Raw genomic sequence first — 17,965 nt, 5'->3', positions numbered from 1 at the left:
AGCCCGCAAGAACTAAGACACTTGCCGATTGTTCTAAAGTAGTACATACAGATTAGGTTTTTTGTTCGTTTGTTTGTTTGGGTTTTTTTGTTTTGTTTTGTTTTGTTTGTTTTATATATATTTTATTGATTTTTCACAGAGAGGAAGGGAGAGAGACAGTTAGAAACATCGGTGAGAGAGAAACATCGATCAGCTGCCTCCCGCACATCTCCCACTGGGGATGTGTCCACAACCCAGGTACATGCCCCTGACCGGAATCGAACCCGGGACCCCTCAGTCCGCAGGCCGACGCTCCATCCACCGAGCCAAACCGGTCTCGGCTGTTTGTTTGTTTTTTAATTTAGTGAAGAGGAAAAGAGGGAGGGTGCATGCTCTAGTTTTATTCTTTTTAACAGCTGGATATCATTCCCTTGGGTGATGTATTATTTTTTATCCATTAATAAAAATATTTTTTTAAAAATATATACTCTATTGACTTTTTACAGAGAGGAAGGGAGAGAGATAGAGAGTTAGAAACATCGATGAGAGAGAAACATCGATCAGCCGCCTCCTGCACACCCCCTACTGGGGATGTGCCCACAACCCAGGTACATGCCCTTGACCGGAATCGAACCTGGGACCTTTCAGTTCGCAGGCCGACGCTCTATCCACTGAGCCAAACTGGTTTTGGCAATAAAAATATTTTTTAAAAGCCATTCATAAGACAATGAGGAAATCATAACAAAAATTAGAAAGTATTTAGAAGTAACCAATAATCAACCTACCACATAACAAAACGTGATAAAGAACAGCCTATTGCTGCCTGTGACAATATAAATGAATCTCAACAGACAGAATGTTGCTCAAAAGAAATCAGATACAAATTTTAAAAAAAGGCCTTGGTCGGTTGGCTCAGTGGATGGAGCGTCAGCCTGCGAACTGAAGGGTCCTGGGTTTGATTCCAGTCAGGGGCACTTGCCCGGGTTGTGAGCTCGATCCCCGGTGGGGGACTTGCAGGAGGCAGCCGATCTACCATGATTCTCTCTCATCATGGATGTTTCTATCTCTCTATTTCACTTCCTTCCTCTCTGAAATCAATCAATAAATATATATATATATGTAAAAAGAAACTAAAATATGAATAGATGTGACCACCCATTCACTGCAAATATAACATTTTCAATGTAAATAATAAATTTGGATTAACAGAATGGAAAACAACCAAACCAAACCAAAAACCCTGAGGTGCAACTAAAGCAACACCTAGAGGACAATGTGTAGCTAAATTGAAAAATATTGATTTGGATGGCAGGAGGGGAGTCATGAATGACTATCTGATTTGCCTGTCTTCCCCCACCCCACCCCCACATGGGCCTGGCAGCCAGTTAATTGCAGGGCTGCTGCAGGCCCGGCCTTGCTCTCCAAGAACAAGAAGTAACGGGCAGGTCCCTAACTCTCTGGCTCTGGGGCTGGCTTGGATTTACCTTTGTCTCCCTGAATCAGATGGCATCAGGGACCACCAGGATTGGGCCATGGGGGACTGTGGCAGCCACCTCCTCAGGGGAGAGTTGGGGAGAGTTGGGACAGAGAAGGTGGTGGGAAACAGAGAGGGTTCGGAAGCAGGTTGCTCTGCAATGCCAGGGCCTTGGGGGTGCAGGGAAGCGTGCAGGCTCCGGCATTCCGGAATGCCAGCTGTGACTTTGAGCCACTTCCTTGCCCTTTTCAGCCTCAGAATCCCTCCTCTGTAAAATGGGGCCTCGGCATAAAGAGGTAGGACCTGGAGGGATTATGAATACAAACTCAGGGACGGACTATCTGGTCTAGCCTAACTCTGCTACTCCTCAGCTGTGTGACTTTGGGCAAATGTCTTGACCTCTCTGGGCTTCGCTTTCCTGATTTGTAAAATTGCAGTACCCACTTCATAGGACTGTTGGGAAATTACACTGATTAATACACATAAAGTGCTTGGAGCCTGAAGCCAGACTGCTAGAGTGATAAAGGGGAAGGGAGTACAAATGATCAGGGCCTGAAGACCTGCAAAGGGACTCTGGGTTGATGATGGAGTCTGACGTTGTCGAGAGGCCTAGAAACGATTTTCACCAAAGCCTGAACCCAGTCTCCACAGCCCTGAGCCAGTTTGTCTTCCAGTTCTGCTCCGTTCCAGCTGTGTGACGTTGGGCAAATCACTTAACCTCTCTGAGCCTTAATGTCCAGAGTGGACTAACTGCAGAGGATTCTGGGAAGCCAAGTTTCTAGAATTGTTGGCTTCTCCAAAGGAGGCCTCCATAGGGTGGTGAACTCCCCAAACACAGAAAGGGCTTTCAGAGCTGTGTGGCCAGAAAGAACGCCAAATGTCCCTCTAAAGCAGCGGTTCTCAACCTTCCTAATGCCGCGACCCTTTAATACAGTTCCTCATGTGGTGGTGACCCCCAACCATAAAATTATTTTCGTTGCTACTTCATAAACTGTAATTTTGCTACTGTTATGAATTGTAATGTAAATATCAATGCAGGATGTATTTTCATTGTTACAAATTGAACATAATTAAAGCATAGTGATTAATCACAAAAACAATATTATATATGTGTTTTCCGATGGTCTTAGGCGACCCCTGTGAAAGGGTTGTTCGACCCCCCAAAGGGTCGCGACCCACAGGTTGAGAACCGCTGCTCTAAGGGCTTATCAGGGGCCCAGGGGCCTGAGCTGTGCCACCCACCAGTACTATGATGTGGCTGGGTCCCGTCTCTCCCCAGCCCTCAGAGGCTCCCCTCCCCCTCACAGGGGCTGGAAACTCCCCCACAGCCCCTAGGGCCGCACAGGTCTGCTCCTGTCCCCTCTCCAGCCTCCTGTTCTCCCTCCCACTCTTCCCTCTGGCCCAGCTGGGCCAGCCCTGGACATCCTCCCTGCCTCTCAAACACGCCAAGCCACGCCCACCCCCGGGCCTTTGCACCTGCTGCTTCCCTTCCAGATTCCCCTCATGGTTGGCTCCCTCAGGTCTCTGCACCGGTGTCACCTCCCAGAGGCCTGGCCTCCCCTCCCCTCCCCGACTGTGCCACCGCTCACCCCTTACCCTCTCTCATGTTCCTTCAAAGCCCTGTTGCCCCCACAGGACAACATGCTGTTCACTGTCACTAAACTGTCACTCCCCCCAGGGGGTGGGGCCCTGCTGTGTCCGCAGTGAGCGCATGCATGTTACCATGATAAATGCGTGACGAGCCCGGCCCGGCGGCTCAGTGGCTGAGCCAGGAGGTCATGGTCCATCCTCCCTCAGGGCACATGCCCCGCTGGGTGCCCGGTGGGGGGCGTGCAGGAGGCAGCCGATCAATGCTTCTCTCTCATCCCTGACGTTTCTCTCTCTCTCTCTCCCTCCCTTTCTCTCTGAAGTCAATAATATATATACTAGAGGCTCGATGCATGAAATTCATGCAAGAGTAGACCTCCCCCCCCCCCCCCCTCAGGCACCAGCTTCCCTCTGGCACCTGGGACCCTGTTTCCCTTGCAGCCCGGCTTCCTCCAGAAGGTTGTCCGAAGTCCGGTCTAATTAGCATATTATACTATATATATTTTTTAAATGCATAATGATTCCAGCCCAATTCCTTTTAGTCCCCGGGCCTCGGGCCTGGGCTTCCCTAACCACGCAGGAGGCCCTTGCACGCTGAGTTTGCTGGGAAGGGACAGGTGGAGGAGAGACCAGGGTCTGGGCCTCAAGGAAGCGTTTTCTAGGCCCCCCCCCCGCCCCCGCTCCCCACCAGGAGTCCGGGGAGAGCGGAGAGCACCCTTCTCCCTGGTTCAGCCCCCACCTGCCTGGGAGCCCCGGGGATGAACCCCAGAGGGACGGGGGCCCCGGGGAAGGGCGCGTTTCTTCTTTGCCATCCCGGGCGCTCCCTGCGCCCGCCCCGCTCGCCCTGCAATCTTGGCGCCTCCCAGGCGGAGGAGCAGGTCCCCCCCCCACCCCCCGGCCCCCCAGCCTCACAGCCGCCCCTCCTCCGCCCCAGGTCCCAGCCGAGGCGCCCTGAGCGCCTGCTGCGCCCGCATCTTCCCCGCGCGGCTGCGAGGTCTCCGCGGAGTCGCCGCCCGTCCCCTGGGGGTGGGGCGGCCTCCCGGGGCCGCGGCTGCCCTTGTAAGGAGGCGAGGCCCCCGGACACCCGAGCCGCCAGGTTATAATTAACCGGACACGTGGCGACCCCACCCCCCACCACCTGCCCGCGCCCCCCCAGCGCCCCGAGGCTGGGCCTTCGCGGAGGAGGCGGGCAGCGCGCTCCAAAAATAACTCCCGTCGGGGCGAGTCCTTCCCGTCCCCTCCGGGCGGGCGACCGCGGCCTCCTCCCCGGGCTGGAGTTTGAATCGCAGCCCAGCCCGGCCTCAGTTTCCCCGCCCACACCCGGGGGGGAGGAGTCCGCCAGGCTCCCCGGGCTGCGCAGCCCCAGCTCCCTCCCACTGGGCCGCCCGCTCCCTGCGCCGGTGGCGGCCACTCCGCCCTGCTGGCCGCGGCTCCTCCTGTGCGGACACTGGGTCCCTGGCGCCCGGAGGCCACGGCGAGGTGCCCCCAGGGCAGGGCTCAGGCCAAGGCCACTGGGGACTGAGGAGAGGCCCGCGCAGGGCGGGGCCCGGCGAGGGCGGCCCCTACGTGCCTGGGACGGTCCCCCGTGTCCCTGGCGGGGGGCCAGCCGCGCGCGCGCCAGCCCGACTCAGCACTTGGTCAGGGGATCAGCCGGAGGCGCTGCCCCGGGGAGGCCCATAGAAGGCCTGGGGCTGGGCGCGAGGCCTGCCTGGGTCCAGGGTGGGCACCGTGCCCGGGCAGCGAGGTGAGAGGCTCAGCTGCCCTCCAGCCCCTCCCAGCCAATGGCACGGCCCAGGCCCCACCTATATAAGGCCAGGGCTGCAGGCGCCTCCTCCGGGTCAGCGCTGCGCCCAGGACACAGACAGCCCTTTCAGCACAGCCCAGACAGGTACCGCCCGCGGAGGGAGCCAGGGTGGGGTCCGGGGCGGCCCGGGTGCGGGAGGCCAGCCCGGCTGTGGAGGGGCCTTGCACGGGGGTGCGCCCCCCACCCTCCTGCCCGCGGCCGCGCAGCGGGGGGAAGGTTGGCCTTGTGTCTGTGAGCCCCCGACCCCGCCTGTGACTTGTGGCCTCCGTGGCAGAGGGTCCTGGGGGGGACCCCAGAGAGGAAAGGAGACTTGGCAGCTGCCAGCGGCCCCCCCCATGAGGGGCTGTGGGCCTGGACTGTGCTCCGAGGGTTGGTCACCAGAACGGGTGCCACACGCGGTGGGAGGGTCTGGGCGCCACCTGTCAGGGTCTTTGCATGTGTGACCATGTGGGTCCCTGTTGGACTCACAACAGTGCAACGTGTCTGCCTGTCTGTGGCTCCTGCCCCGGGGCCTGTACCCTGGGTGTGTCGCTGAGCTTGGGGTGTGCGCGAGGGACTGTTTATGGTGTGTGTGTGTGTGTGTGTGTGTGTGTGTGTGGCTCTGGGGCTATTTTTGCTCTGTCTCTCGGGCTCACCCGCCTTGCTCAGCGCCTTCCCCTGGCAGGTCCCTAGCAGGATGGGGGTGGGTACACCCCCTGAAGGGGGGTTTCTGGGCTGGAAGCCCTTGAGCCCTGAGGCCTGGATGCGTGTCCTCCCGGCCACCCTGGCCCACCTGTCTCCAGCCTGCTGACTTGGTGCAAGCCGAGCCCCTGGAATGTGAGGGAGGAGGTGGCAGCTGGGGTGGGGGGGGCGGGGGAAGGAGTCTGCCAGACTCTAAAAATAATTTCCAACCCTGGACAGCAGCTCCTAAGGTCTTTCATGAGTCCCCCCACCCCCGCCCCAGCCTGATGCCTCAGCCTTCGGCTTACCCTGGTCCCAGTCTTCCCACCATCCTGTCTGCTTCCCATCCCTGGAGCTGGGAGTGAGCACCCCACGCCTGCCACCACTGCTGAAGGGTCCTTCCTCTCTGGGTCTTGTGAACGAAAGTAAAAACAATAATAGCAGCTATTCCTGTAGGTACAATTCGACGCCAGGGCCTGTGCTCAGCCGGCCACATGCCTGAGCTCAAAGAATCCTCCTGGAAAGCCCCTGGGAAGGCTCAGCGCACAGGTGACAGAGACTCAGAGAGGCTGAGCAACTGGCCTGGGGTCACACAGCAGGGAAATGGCAGAGGTGGGATTTGAACCCAGCTCTGCCGGCCCCAGAGGCTGAACTTTTCTTCCCAACTGAGCCCTGGAGGAGACTTGTCAGCAATAGAGGTGGGGGCAGCCACCCAGCCCTCCTGTCCTCCCTGCCCCTCACCCCTTGACTGAGCCCCTGGAATCACACCCAAGAAGCTTCAGAGAGTGTCCCTTCTCTGCTCACACTCATTCCCAGCAGCACCTCCACCTTTTCGCCAGCTCCTCACACAGACCTTTACAACAACAGCAGCAGCTGCGCAAAATAAAGGCTGACTGTGGCAGGCACCATTCCAAGTGCTTTACACACATTAACTCCTTTAATCCTCCCAACTTCCCCACGAGGTGAGCGCTATTCTGGCCCCTATTTTACAGATGAGTAATCTGAGGCACAGAGAGGTTAAGCAACTTGCGCAAGGTCACACAGCCTGTAAGTGGCAGAGCTGGGATTGAAACCCAGGCTGCCTGATTCTCGGACCTGCAGGCTTATCCATGCCACGGTGACCACCCCAGCCCGAGGCCCCCCCCCTCCTGGAGAAAGTGAGTCTCTCGCAAGGTTATTAGTCAAAATACATCCTGTCAAAACGCCGCGGCTCAGAGAGGGGCCCGCTTGCCGCACGTCACTCAGTGCGGGGGTCAGGCCTGGCCGCCGCGACCGCCCGCTGGGTGCTCCCTCCTGGCCCATCTCTGCGGGGGGCGGTGACCTTCGCTCCTCTCTCCCCACCAGGCCCCCCACGCCGCCGCCATGCCGTTCGGGAACACCCACAACAAGTACAAGCTGAACTACAAGCCGGAGGAGGAGTACCCGGACCTCAGCAAGCACAACAACCACATGGCCAAGGTGCTGACCCCTGACCTCTACAAGAAGCTGCGGGACAAGGAGACTCCTTCTGGCTTCACTCTGGACGATGTCATCCAGACGGGTGTGGACAACCCAGGTCAGCAGCAGCGGGGGGACCCGAGGGGCGGGGCCGGGGCGGGGGGCGCCTGCCAGGCTCCATCCTGCCTTCCGGCGTCAGTGTCCCCATCTGTAAAGTGGGGACCACAGACTGACGGGCTGCTGTGAGAAACAAACGAGTCCGTGTGTGGGGGCTTGGGACAGGAGCCGGCCCATAGCCAGCCACTCGCTAAATGCACAGGAGTTTCCTGCGAGCTTCCCGGAGAGGCCGTCACGCTCCTGGGCCCCTACGGGCTACAGCGGCGCCGGCACAGTGGGCGCCGGCACCTGGCATCTAGCGGGCGCGCCGGTGCTGTGGTCCCTCCTCCGAGGACACCCGCCAGGCGAGGGGACCAGGTGGCAGGAGTGCAGGTCCCCGCCTTCGCCCCCAGCTCGTCCTGGGGAGCAGGAGGGGGGCCTCTATTTCCCCGTCCGGGAAGTCAGAGGGCCTTGCCAGTCTTATGTGTGGGAGCTGATGGTCTAAGGTTCTGGAACATTCTAGGGCAGCGGTTCTCAACCTGTGGGTCGCGACCCCCTTGGGGGTCGAACGACCCTTTCACAGGGGTCGCCTAAGACCATCGGAAAACACAGATATAATTACATATTGTCTTTGTGATGAATCACTATGCTTTCATTATGTTCAATTTGTAACAATGAAATTGGGGGTCACCACCACATGAGGAACTGTATTAAAGGGTCGCGGCATTAGGAAGGTTGAGAACCGCTGCTCTAGGGGGAGGTTCCCTGGCTGGGGCCTCGGGAGTGGTGATATTTTTAGTCCCTTGTGCCTGGTCCTCTGCCCTGTCCCAGCATCCTCACCCCCACGCCCCCTCACCTCTCCCAGCCTCCCCTCCAGATGGGACCTCTTCTCACACACACACTCACACTCACACACTCACACACTCACACACACACACACACACTCGCCCGCACGTGCACGCACACGCAGTCTACACCACACCCAGAAGCCCAGGCTGCTGGGGACGAGCCCCCCTCACCTCACCCGACCCCCAGGTCACCCCTTCATCATGACCGTGGGCTGTGTGGCCGGCGATGAGGAGTCCTACGTGGTGTTCAAGGACCTCTTCGACCCCATCATCCAGGACCGGCACGGGGGCTACAAGCCCACCGACAAGCACAAGACCGACCTCAACCACGAGAACCTCAAGGTGGGCTGCCCCGAGGGGGGAGAGGGGAGGAGAGGGGAGGCGGGGGAGGAGGGGGATGAGGGGGAGGAGGGCCAGAGCCAGGGAAGACGCAGGCGGGAGGGCACTCAGAGACGCAGAGACACAAAGATCAACAGATGGAGAGAAACACGGGGAGAGGGACAGAGGAAGACAGACAGGAGACAGAGGGACAGGAGGGAGGGAGGAGAGAGAGAGAGAGGAGCCAGGCACAAAACAGACCCGTAGAAAGGGAGAAACGGAGAGAGATGATGGACAGTCAGAGACGGGGGAGAGACAGGGAGAGAGATGAAGAGAAACAGAAGCAAGAGAAGAGCGGTATGGAGAACAGACGGACAGACAGACGGGAGAGACAGATGGAGAGACAGATGGAGAGACAGAGACAGAGAGATAGACGGGAGAGACAGATGGAGAGACAGATGGAGAGACAGATGAAGAGACAGAGATGGAGAGACAAATGGGAGAGACAGAGATACAGAGGCAGGAGACAGAGATGGAGAGACAGAGAGTCAGAGCCGGGGCGAGGGGTGGGGAGAGAGGCCAAGGGGAAGGAGGCGTCTAAGGAAGCAGCAGAGAAGCCGGAGGGAACGGGGAGGGTTGGGGGGCACTGGGAGGCCCTGACACCCCACGTGCCCTCCAGGGTGGAGACGACCTGGACCCCAACTACGTGCTCAGCAGCCGCGTGCGCACCGGCCGCAGCATCAAGGGCTACACGCTGCCCCCCCACTGCTCCCGCGGGGAGCGCCGGGCCGTGGAGAAGCTCTCCGTGGAAGGTGAGCCCGCCCCCCCCCCCGGGGTCACAGGCTCCTCCAGGGGCAGATCTCTGGGCCCCGGGACCCCCATGTTCTAACGTGCAAGCTGCTTGGTAAACCCTGGTGCCGGCGAGGGACAGGGCAGCGTCCTCCCGGTGGGAGGGTTGAGGGGCCCTGAGCAGATCCAGGCGGACACCCGGCTGCGCCAGGTGCTGAACGGCACCCAGTCAGCCAGCAAGTGTCTATGGCCGGGCGGGTCCTGTGTGTGGAGCCGGGGCTCCCAAGATGAAGAAGACAAAGCCACTGTAGTCAGAGCTGCCGGGCTGGTGGGGGGATGAGAGGGCGTAAACACAGAAACCCAGAAAAGAACAACGTAATTCCAAAATGCAAGCCAAGACAAGGGGCGTGGCCGGGAACGGCCGGGTGTTGGGGGGAGGCTATCCTGTGATGAAGGAGCTGAGATCTGACTGAGGAGGAGGAGCCGACCTTGGGAAGGGTGCCAGCAGGCAGCGCAGCAAGTGCAAAGGCCCTGAGGTGGGAGGAAGAGCAAGGAAACCATTGTGGCTGGAGCGAGAGGGTGAGGAGATGAGGTCAGAGGGGGATGGTGGTCAGAGCCTTATGGGCTGATAAGAGGACTTTGGCTTTGACTCTGAGGGAGGCGGTAGCCATGGGAGGGCGGTGATCAGGGGAAGGACAGGTTCAGATTTCCGTGGAGCCCTCTGGCTGCCAAGTGGGGGACAGACTGGGCAAAAGTAGGAGCAGAGAGACCGTGGGGGGTAGCCATAGGGGTCCAGGTGAAGGGTGCAGGGTGCCAGTGGAGTGGGAAGAGAGAGTGTGCTTTGGAGGTTGAACCATCAGAACTCATGTTGTTCTGATAAACGTTTAACTGGCTCTCAAAAAAAAAAGAAGAGAAAAAAAGAAAGCCCTGATTTGCAGCAACTGCCAATTTCTGTGGTGTAAATCCTCCTGCGATGGCCAATTTTATTGTTATGACGTCATACAGAGATGGGAAGAGATGACAGCACGTCATCCTATAGTATTTCCCCCACACCACACAGCTATGGCAGATGACTTCAAGAACATAGATAATAGTAAATATAGTAAAATAGTTAGGAAGTTATAGTGCTGAGTATTAATTACCTTTGTTTTTATTTTTTTAAAATATATTTTTATTGATTTCAGAGAGGAAGGGAGAGGGAAAGATAGAAACATCAATGATGAGAGAGAATCCTTGATCAGCTGCCTCCTGCACACCCCCACCAGGGATCGAGCCCACAACCTGGGCATGTGCCCTGAGTGGGAATCAAACTGTGACCTCCTAGTTCATAGGTCAACGCTCAACCACCGAGCTACGCCGGCCAGGCTACTTTTGTTTTAAATATAATTTATTTAGTTTGTAGATTACTTTATTTTTAATTATATAGTATACTAGAGGCCCGGTGCATGAAATTCGTGCACAGGTGGGGGGGGGTCCCTCAGCCCAGCCTGCACCCTCTCCAATCTGGGACCCCTTGGGGGATGTCTGACTGCCAGTTTAGGCCCGATCCTGGAGATTGGGACTAAACTGGCAGTCGGACATCCCTCTCACAATCCTGGACTGCTAGCTCCTAATTGCTCACCTGCCTGCCTGCCTGGTCACCCCTAACTGCCGGCCTGATTGCCCCTCACTGCCTCTGTGTGCTGGCCTGATCACCCCTAACTGCACCCCCTGCTGGCCTGGTCGCCTCCAGCTGCCCCCTCCCTGCTGGCCTCGTCACCCCTTACTGCCCTCCCTGCCGACCTTGTCACCCCCAACTGCCCCCCCTGCCAGCCTAGTTGCCCCTCACTATTCCCCCTGCCAGCCTAATCACCCCCAACTGCCCCCCTCTGCTGGCCTGGTTGCCCCTAACTGCCCCCCTGCCAGCCTGGTTGCCCCTCATGGCCCTTCACCGGCCTAGTCGCCCCACACAGCCTGCTGTTCAGTCGTTTGGTCGTCCCTCAATAACCCCCCTGCTGGCCTGGTCGTAGGCAGCCATCTTGTGAGGGCGTGAGGTTTAATTTGCATATTACCTCTTTATTATATAGGATGGTATATGATATATAACATATAGTATATGATACAAATAATGTATATTATGTATATAACTAATTATGAGTTACATAAATATGCATATGTCCAAATATACTTATCATATACATAGTACATATTATCATCCATATTATAATTTTTACTGATGGCTCCCCAAATCCTGAGACTGTCTGGCCAGCCAGTAGGAGTGGCACCCCCACACTAATGCCTGCAGGTGGATTGGACGTGAGGGTCCAGGGAAAGGGAGAATCATGGTTTCTGGCTTGAGCACATGAGGTGGCCTGGCAGACTGGGGAGGAGCACGTTTGGGGGCTCATGAATTTGGGATTAGACATGGCATTTAGGCACCTTTAGGACATACATGGGGCCAAGGCCCAAGCCCGTTCGGGGCAGCAGTGTGGGGTCCCCGGGGCCTTCACACCCCGCTTCAGGAGGGACAGGCTGCTGACCACTCCTCCGTGTGCCTCTCAGCCCTCAACAGCCTGACGGGCGAGTTCAAGGGGAAATACTACCCTCTGAAGAGCATGACAGAGCAGGAGCAGCAGCAGCTCATCGACGACCACTTCCTGTTCGACAAGCCCGTGTCCCCACTGCTGCTGGCTTCGGGCATGGCCCGCGACTGGCCCGACGCCCGTGGCATCTGGTGAGACCCCTGTGCCAAGCCCTGCCCTCCCTCCAGCCTCCTCCAGTCCCCCCAGGACCCTCCTCATTCCTCCACCAAAGTCAAGACCATAAGTGATTGTGTTTTCAAGAACCGGAAATGACCTCGCCCCCCACCCTTGCCAGCCCTGTGGTCTGTGTCACATTTTGGGAAACGTGGACCAGAGAAGTGGCAGTTGGGACCTTAGACTTGAATGAGACTCTGGGTTCAAATCCCAGCGCTGCCACTGACCAGCAGGGTGACCTTGGGCACATCCCTGAACGTTTCTCTCCCCAGGTTCCCATCTATAGAGTAGAGGTCACAGTACTTCATAGCTGTGGGGGTTCTTGTGAGGGTTAGAGTTCATGTATGTAAAGTATAGAAAATAGTGCCTGCCCCACAGTAAGAGCTCAGTACACCTTGGCTATTAGTATGATCCTGTTTTTGTGTGTGTGTGTTTTGGTGGGTTTTTTTTTGTGTGTGAATCCTCACCGGAGGATAGTTTTCCATTGATTTTTAGGGAGAGTGGAAGAGAGAGGGTAAGACAGAGAGAAACACCAATGTGAGAGGAACACATCGATTGGTTGCCTCTGGCACGAGCCCCAACCTGGGCCTGGCTGGGGAGGAGCCTGCAACCGAGGTACGTGCCCTTGACGGGAATCGAACCCGGGACCCTTTGGCCCCTAGGCCAATGCTCCACCCACGGAGCCAAACCGGCGAGGGCTAGTATGATCTAATTTATTACTAACGGCTGTTGAGAGTAAGGCTTTCTGTAAATCTCTGAATCCCCGATTCTGAGAGTCAAAGGTTTAGAAAGGTTTTGAGAACCTAGGTTTCAAGTGAAAGGAGAGTAGAGAGCCTAGGGCCAAGATTTACAGATAGGATGATTCTAAGATTTCAAGATTTTCAAGATTTTTAGGTTCTAAGATTCCGCTCATTTCAGATTCTGTGATTCCCTGGTTTCAGACATTTCCAGACCCGGCAGCGTCATGGTTCTCGCTGAGACGGGGGGCCCGAGACGTCACCATGTGATAGGGAGGTTCTCTGGCCCCGAGACCAGACGTACAGTTTCCAATATTTATCCATCTTGACTCCGGGCTTGTGAGGCTGAGATTCTGAGAGTCGGAACTTGAATGCTGTTCACAGACCTGAGCCCCTAGAGTCCTGGTCCCCAGGATCTGAGCTCCCCGGGGCGTGCGCGCTAGTCCGCAGGTGGAGGCTGCGGTTCTGCGGAGAGAGGCCCCTCCTCCTGCCCCTCGGCCCGCTGCCCTCTAGCGGTGGGTATGTGTTTGGAGAGGGCGCGGAAGGGGGTCCCGCGGAGCTGATTCCGTGGCCTCCGCTGCACCCCACCTCAGGCACAACGACAACAAGAGCTTCCTGGTGTGGGTGAACGAGGAGGATCACCTCCGAGTCATCTCCATGGAGAAGGGGGGCAACATGAAGGAGGTTTTCCGGCGCTTCTGCGTGGGGCTGCAGAAGGTGGGTGCCTGCCCTGGCGACTGACTTCGGGCTGCGCCCGGGACGCCCCGCCCTCTTGGCGAGGCCCCGCCCCCACCCCACCCCCAAAACACCAGCCACCAGCCCACACACTCCCCGCCCTTTCCAGGGGCACGCCCACTGGCAGCCGGCTCCTCCCTATGCTCCCCAAACGCCGCCCCTTTGGACGCGTCCAACCCCATTTCGAAGGGCTCGCCTCCTGGGGAACCCCAGGCCCCACCCCCACACTCAAGCCCCGCCCCCAAGAACCCAAAGCCCCGCCCCGCAGAATCCTGCTGTGATCCGTGCGGTCGGCCCTTTCCTCTCAGTTCCCCAGCTGCGCCCCCTCAGGACCCGGCCCCCACGCACATCCTCACGTCCCGTCCCTTCCCACTCCGTCCGGGTTTGGGGGCGTTTGGGGGCGCCCGCTGGCGCTGACCCCTGGTCCCCTCACCTGCCTCAGATTGAGGAGATCTTCAAGAAAGCCGGCCACCCCTTCATGTGGAACGAACACCTGGGCTACGTGCTCACCTGCCCCTCCAACCTGGGCACCGGGCTGCGCGGAGGCGTGCACGTGAAGCTGGCACACCTGAGCAAGCACCCCAAGTTCGAGGAGATCCTCAGCCGCCTGCGCCTGCAGAAGCGGGGCACAGGTGCGGCCCCGCCTCCCCGCGCCGCGCCGCGCCGTCGGTGGGGTGGGCGGCTTTTTCGGTGGCGGATGGGGAGGTGGGGTGTCCCCGCGAACCCCGAGCCTCAGTTTCTTCCCCTGCAAATGCGCATCAAACAGCTTCCCTCATAGGCGTCGGCACGTCACCATGGTGACAGAATACACACGGTGTACGTCCCGCCCCCTGGGGGCTTCAGTTTCCCAACTAAAGGGGCAGACGGTCGGGTTGGACCCCAGCGGCCCAGCCGCAGAGCGCACTGCCCACCAGGCTCCCTTTCCTTGCTGGACAGGAGGGGGCGAGGTGACTGAAGCCGGAGGTGTGGGCCCCGACTGGCAGCCATTTAGGAGGCTCTGCGGGCATGTAACCCTCAGTGCAGGCGGCCGTCGGCACCCCCGCTCCCTCCTCAGGCCCCCGCTTTCTGCTCCCGCAGGTGGCGTGGACACAGCTGCCGTGGGCTCCGTGTTCGACGTGTCCAACGCCGATCGGCTGGGCTCGTCCGAGGTAGAGCAGGTGCAGCTGGTGGTGGACGGCGTGAAGCTCATGGTGGAGATGGAGAAGAAGCTGGAAAAGGGCCAGTCCATCGACGACATGATCCCCGCCCAGAAGTAGGCGCCCAGCCCGCCCGCCGCCGCCTGCCGGAGCCCCCCCGACCCCAGGGAAGGAAGGCCCGGCCCGCTGGAGGCGCGCCCCTGCCCCCGGAGGCCGGCCTGCAATGGCTCGGTCACCGCGGGGCCCCACCCAGCCCCTCTCGGAGTTCCTCTTCCAACCAGAGTTCCAACCAGTGGGCCCCTCCTCTGGGTTCCGGCCAATGAAACACCTCTACTTTGCCCGGAGCTCTGCAAGGGGGAGCGTCCTCCACACGTGGCGCGCATGCTTCTTCTCCGCTGAAAGCAACAAATAAAAGCAATGGTGGCCTTAACCTTGTGGGCACGTTATTGAGGGAGGAGGAGGGACTTTGGTAACTGGCTATGTGACCTCGAAGTGGTCCGCCCTCTCTAGGCACCTTCTATCCCCCATGCGGCCAGGTTAGGGTACAGAGCAGTGATGGCGAACCTTTTGAGCTCCGTCTGTCAGCATTTTGAAAAACCCTAACGTAACTCTGGTGCCGTGTCACATATAGAAATATTTTGATATTTGCAGCCATAGTAAAACAAAGACCTAAGCTGGGGCCCTTCCAACCTCGGCTCCTGCTCTTACGCGGCTCAGATCTCAAAACACAGGGCGCGGGAGGGAGGAACCCAGGCCGGTGCCGAGACCTGAAATTGGCCCGGGGGCTCCCAGTGGAGGCCTCACATGCAGGTCCTCACTGCGCCTCCTTATGCCTTCCACTGGCCTCCTGTGAGGTCTGACTTCCTTCCTCGGCTGCTACGTCTTTTCACCTTCACTTTGCCCAAGAACCTGCCATAGCTCTCATGTCCCTTACAAGGCATTCCTATTACCTGTCAAGCCGGAATGCATTCCGTTTGCTGAGGCTCATTTCTCCTGTTCTTCCCCGCGGTTCCTCTATACAGTGGGACCTTGACTTACGAGTTTAATTCGTTCCGTGACGAAGCTCGTAACTCAAATGACTTGTATGTCAAATCAAAAAGTGAACGAGTGAGACACGTGATGCTGGGCTGATGTGGCGTTCACTGTGACGCTGTGCCAACTAGCGGTGGGGTATCTGAAGCTGGCTCGTAACCCGAATTTTAGCTCGCAACTCAAAGCAAAAAATTGGCCGACAGACGGCTCATATCTCGAAAAACTCGTTAGTTGGGACACTCGTAAGTCAAGGCCTCACTGTATACTCTTTGCCCCTTACACTTGCAATTTCCACCTTAATGTCTTTGCGAAAGCTGTTTCCTCCTCCAGCAGGGACTTGGGGCAGAGTATCCCCATGAAGTCTCCAGAGACTGGCCTTCTGGAGAGCTTGGTCCTGAGGAGCAGGAAGGAGGAAACAGGCCCAGGGATCCCCAAGAATCCCCAGAGAGATGACAGAAATAGAAGGGTGGGAGCGGCTCCCAGGATGTCCTTTACCAGACTGTCCCCACCTGAGGACCCATCACTAAGCCCAGCTCCACCCCAGAGGCCACACAGGCCACGACACTGCAGGGGGGACAGGCTGAGTCAGTCAAATCGCAGCCCAGGCGTCCGGCAGCTGCCATGCCCACCTGCCCATTTGCCTCGGATGTCTTAAACCCTGCCTTTTCCTCCCCACCTTCGGTCGGTCCTGCCCCACCTCTTCCCTACTCTTTTTTTTTTTTTTAAATCATTTCTTGATGAGAGAGATCTATTTGTTGTTCCACTTATCTGTGCATTCATTGGTTGCCTCTAGTATGTACCCCGACCAGGAATCAAGCCGACAACCTTGGCCTATGGGGACAACGCTCTTACCAACGGAGCTACCTGGCCAGGGCCCTGTTCCCTCCCTTCACAGCACAAACCTGCCCCTGCCTCCCCCTTGCTCACAACCAAGGGTTCCCCAGGGCCCTCAGAATAGGGCCCAGGCCCCTCTCCACCATCTTCAAGGCCCTGTCAACATCTCCAGCCTCCTCTCACCCTGAATCACATGCCATTTGCTGAGGAACCTGCACTTCCTTGCTTCCCAGCCAATCAATCATACAGGCTGTCCCTCTACCTATAACTCCCGCACCATGCACCTCACCGCCCCACCCAGCTGCTCCTTTCAGAGAGCCCCCCCCCCCCGCCTCCCGCGGCTGAGGCTGGCTCCCCTTTGCCCCCCCCCCCCCCCCATACCAGCACTGCTCAGTCTGGATCAGCACCAAGGACACAGCTGCCTCCTTCACTGAGTTGAGCCCTGAGGGCAGGGCTGGGGCTGTCTTTGTCACCACTGTGCCCCCAGCACAGGCTTGGCTCCCTCACCCCCCTTTCCTGGCCTCCCAACTATAAACAACTTTCAGCAGTTCGCTCTCCTGGCCTCCATGACAGGGGTGCCTTTCTGCCGCAGGCCCTGAATTTTTCAACACCGATCAATTTTTGCCACCCTTTATTCCTTGCCTATCAGCCTGATGAGGAGCTAGGGTTGACCCTACCATGCCCCAAGTGGGCAACTGAGGCACAGTTAGGGCTCTTGCCTGCACACAACCCTCCATGGCTGGGATATAAACCCAGCTTGCTCACTTTGGCCCACAAGGTGCTGGGTGAACAAGACCTGCCTTCCCAAACTGGACTTTTAATAGACAAGCAGTCCTCAACTGCTTGTCTATTTATATATAGTTATTCCTCATCTGAGGATTTTTCCATTGCTTTTCAGAGTGCAAGAGGGAGGGAGAGAAACATCGATGTGGGAGAGACACATCAATTGGTTGCCTCCGGCATGAGCCCTGACCCGGGGGCAGGGAGCAAATACGCAACCCAGGTATGTGCCCTTGACCAGGAATCGAACCTGCGGCCCTTCAGTGCACAGGCAGACGCTCCAATCACTGAGCAACCGGCCAGGGCAACTGCTTGTCTATTGAACTTCCATTTCCCCGCTGTTCAGGACTCATCGACTTTCCTCTGGGGAACCTTGACATACAGCCCTTGCCACCCGAGTCTCAACAATTGGTCCAGGGATGGTCACATGACCTATCTGAGCCAATTAGAATCTGTCTTGGGACTTTTGCTGGAAGTTGGCAATAAGGAACTTCCTGCTGTAGGAACTAAACTGGAGCGATGAAAGTTGGAACTGCTGGGGTCACTTTGCCAACAGGGAGTGTCTACTGGATAAAACTACTAGAATGAATGAAACTCATGTTGAAAAAATAAAAAGCAGAGATGAGATGATCTGCTGCCTGGACCCAGCCACACCCAGTCAGGCACCCCAACTATTAAATAACAAGCAAACAAATAGCTTTTAGCTTAAATGTAGATGGATTATTAGTCCTAATTCAGCATTGATCTTGCTAATTCTCCCGGCCACACGCACACACAGCAGCCCCAATAAATTACCCACAGTTCTCTGAAGATATACCATGCATCCCGGCTTTTGTCCAGGGCATACACAATACCTGGTAAACTCCTACTCATCTTTCAAAACCCAGCTCTGGCATCGGTTCTTCTGGAATGCCTTCCTCAACCTCCTTTCTCTTCTGGGATCCCCCAAACAATGGTTTCTTTAGTGTTTGTCATAACCCATGT

The 17,965-nt window shown here is 57.5% G+C and overlaps 1 protein-coding gene across 3 annotated transcripts; it reads left to right on the top strand.

Moving 5' to 3' along the window:
* The first annotated feature begins 4,881 nt into the window (after positions 1 to 4,881).
* CKM (creatine kinase, M-type) lies at positions 4,882 to 14,763 on the top strand. 3 transcript variants are annotated; one of them, XM_081106829.1, is made up of 8 exons: positions 4,882 to 4,928; positions 6,849 to 7,059; positions 8,073 to 8,227; positions 8,883 to 9,015; positions 11,534 to 11,705; positions 13,058 to 13,181; positions 13,642 to 13,831; positions 14,277 to 14,763. In XM_081106829.1, exons 2-8 carry the CDS (start codon positions 6,867 to 6,869, stop codon positions 14,453 to 14,455), a joined length of 1,146 nt encoding a protein of 381 aa, XP_080962955.1. In that variant the 5' UTR covers positions 4,882 to 4,928; positions 6,849 to 6,866; the 3' UTR covers positions 14,456 to 14,763. The 3 variants fall into 3 exon arrangements, with proteins under 3 accessions (XP_080962955.1, XP_080962957.1, XP_080962956.1); XM_081106831.1 differs by lacking the exon at positions 4,882 to 4,928 and adding an exon at positions 5,996 to 6,202; XM_081106830.1 differs by lacking the exon at positions 4,882 to 4,928 and adding an exon at positions 6,497 to 6,661.
* Positions 14,764 to 17,965: the final 3,202 nt, after the last annotated feature.

This window comes from Myotis nattereri, assembly GCF_964212035.1.
Source record: "Myotis nattereri genome assembly, chromosome: 15".
NCBI classification, from domain to species: domain Eukaryota; kingdom Metazoa; phylum Chordata; class Mammalia; order Chiroptera; family Vespertilionidae; genus Myotis; species Myotis nattereri.
This window is presented reverse-complemented; position numbering and strand designations above follow the sequence as displayed.

Excerpts from the sequence above, each read along its gene's own strand:
- CKM (XM_081106829.1), top strand. The coding sequence starts at position 6,867 with ATGCCGTTCGGGAACACCCACAACAAGTACAAGCTGAACTACAAGCCG. Across the intron at positions 7,060-8,072 it reads GACGGGTGTGGACAACCCAG|GTCACCCCTTCATCATGACC; the intron begins GTCAGCAGCAGC and ends CCCGACCCCCAG. Across the intron at positions 9,016-11,533 it reads GGAGAAGCTCTCCGTGGAAG|CCCTCAACAGCCTGACGGGC; the intron begins GTGAGCCCGCCC and ends TGTGCCTCTCAG.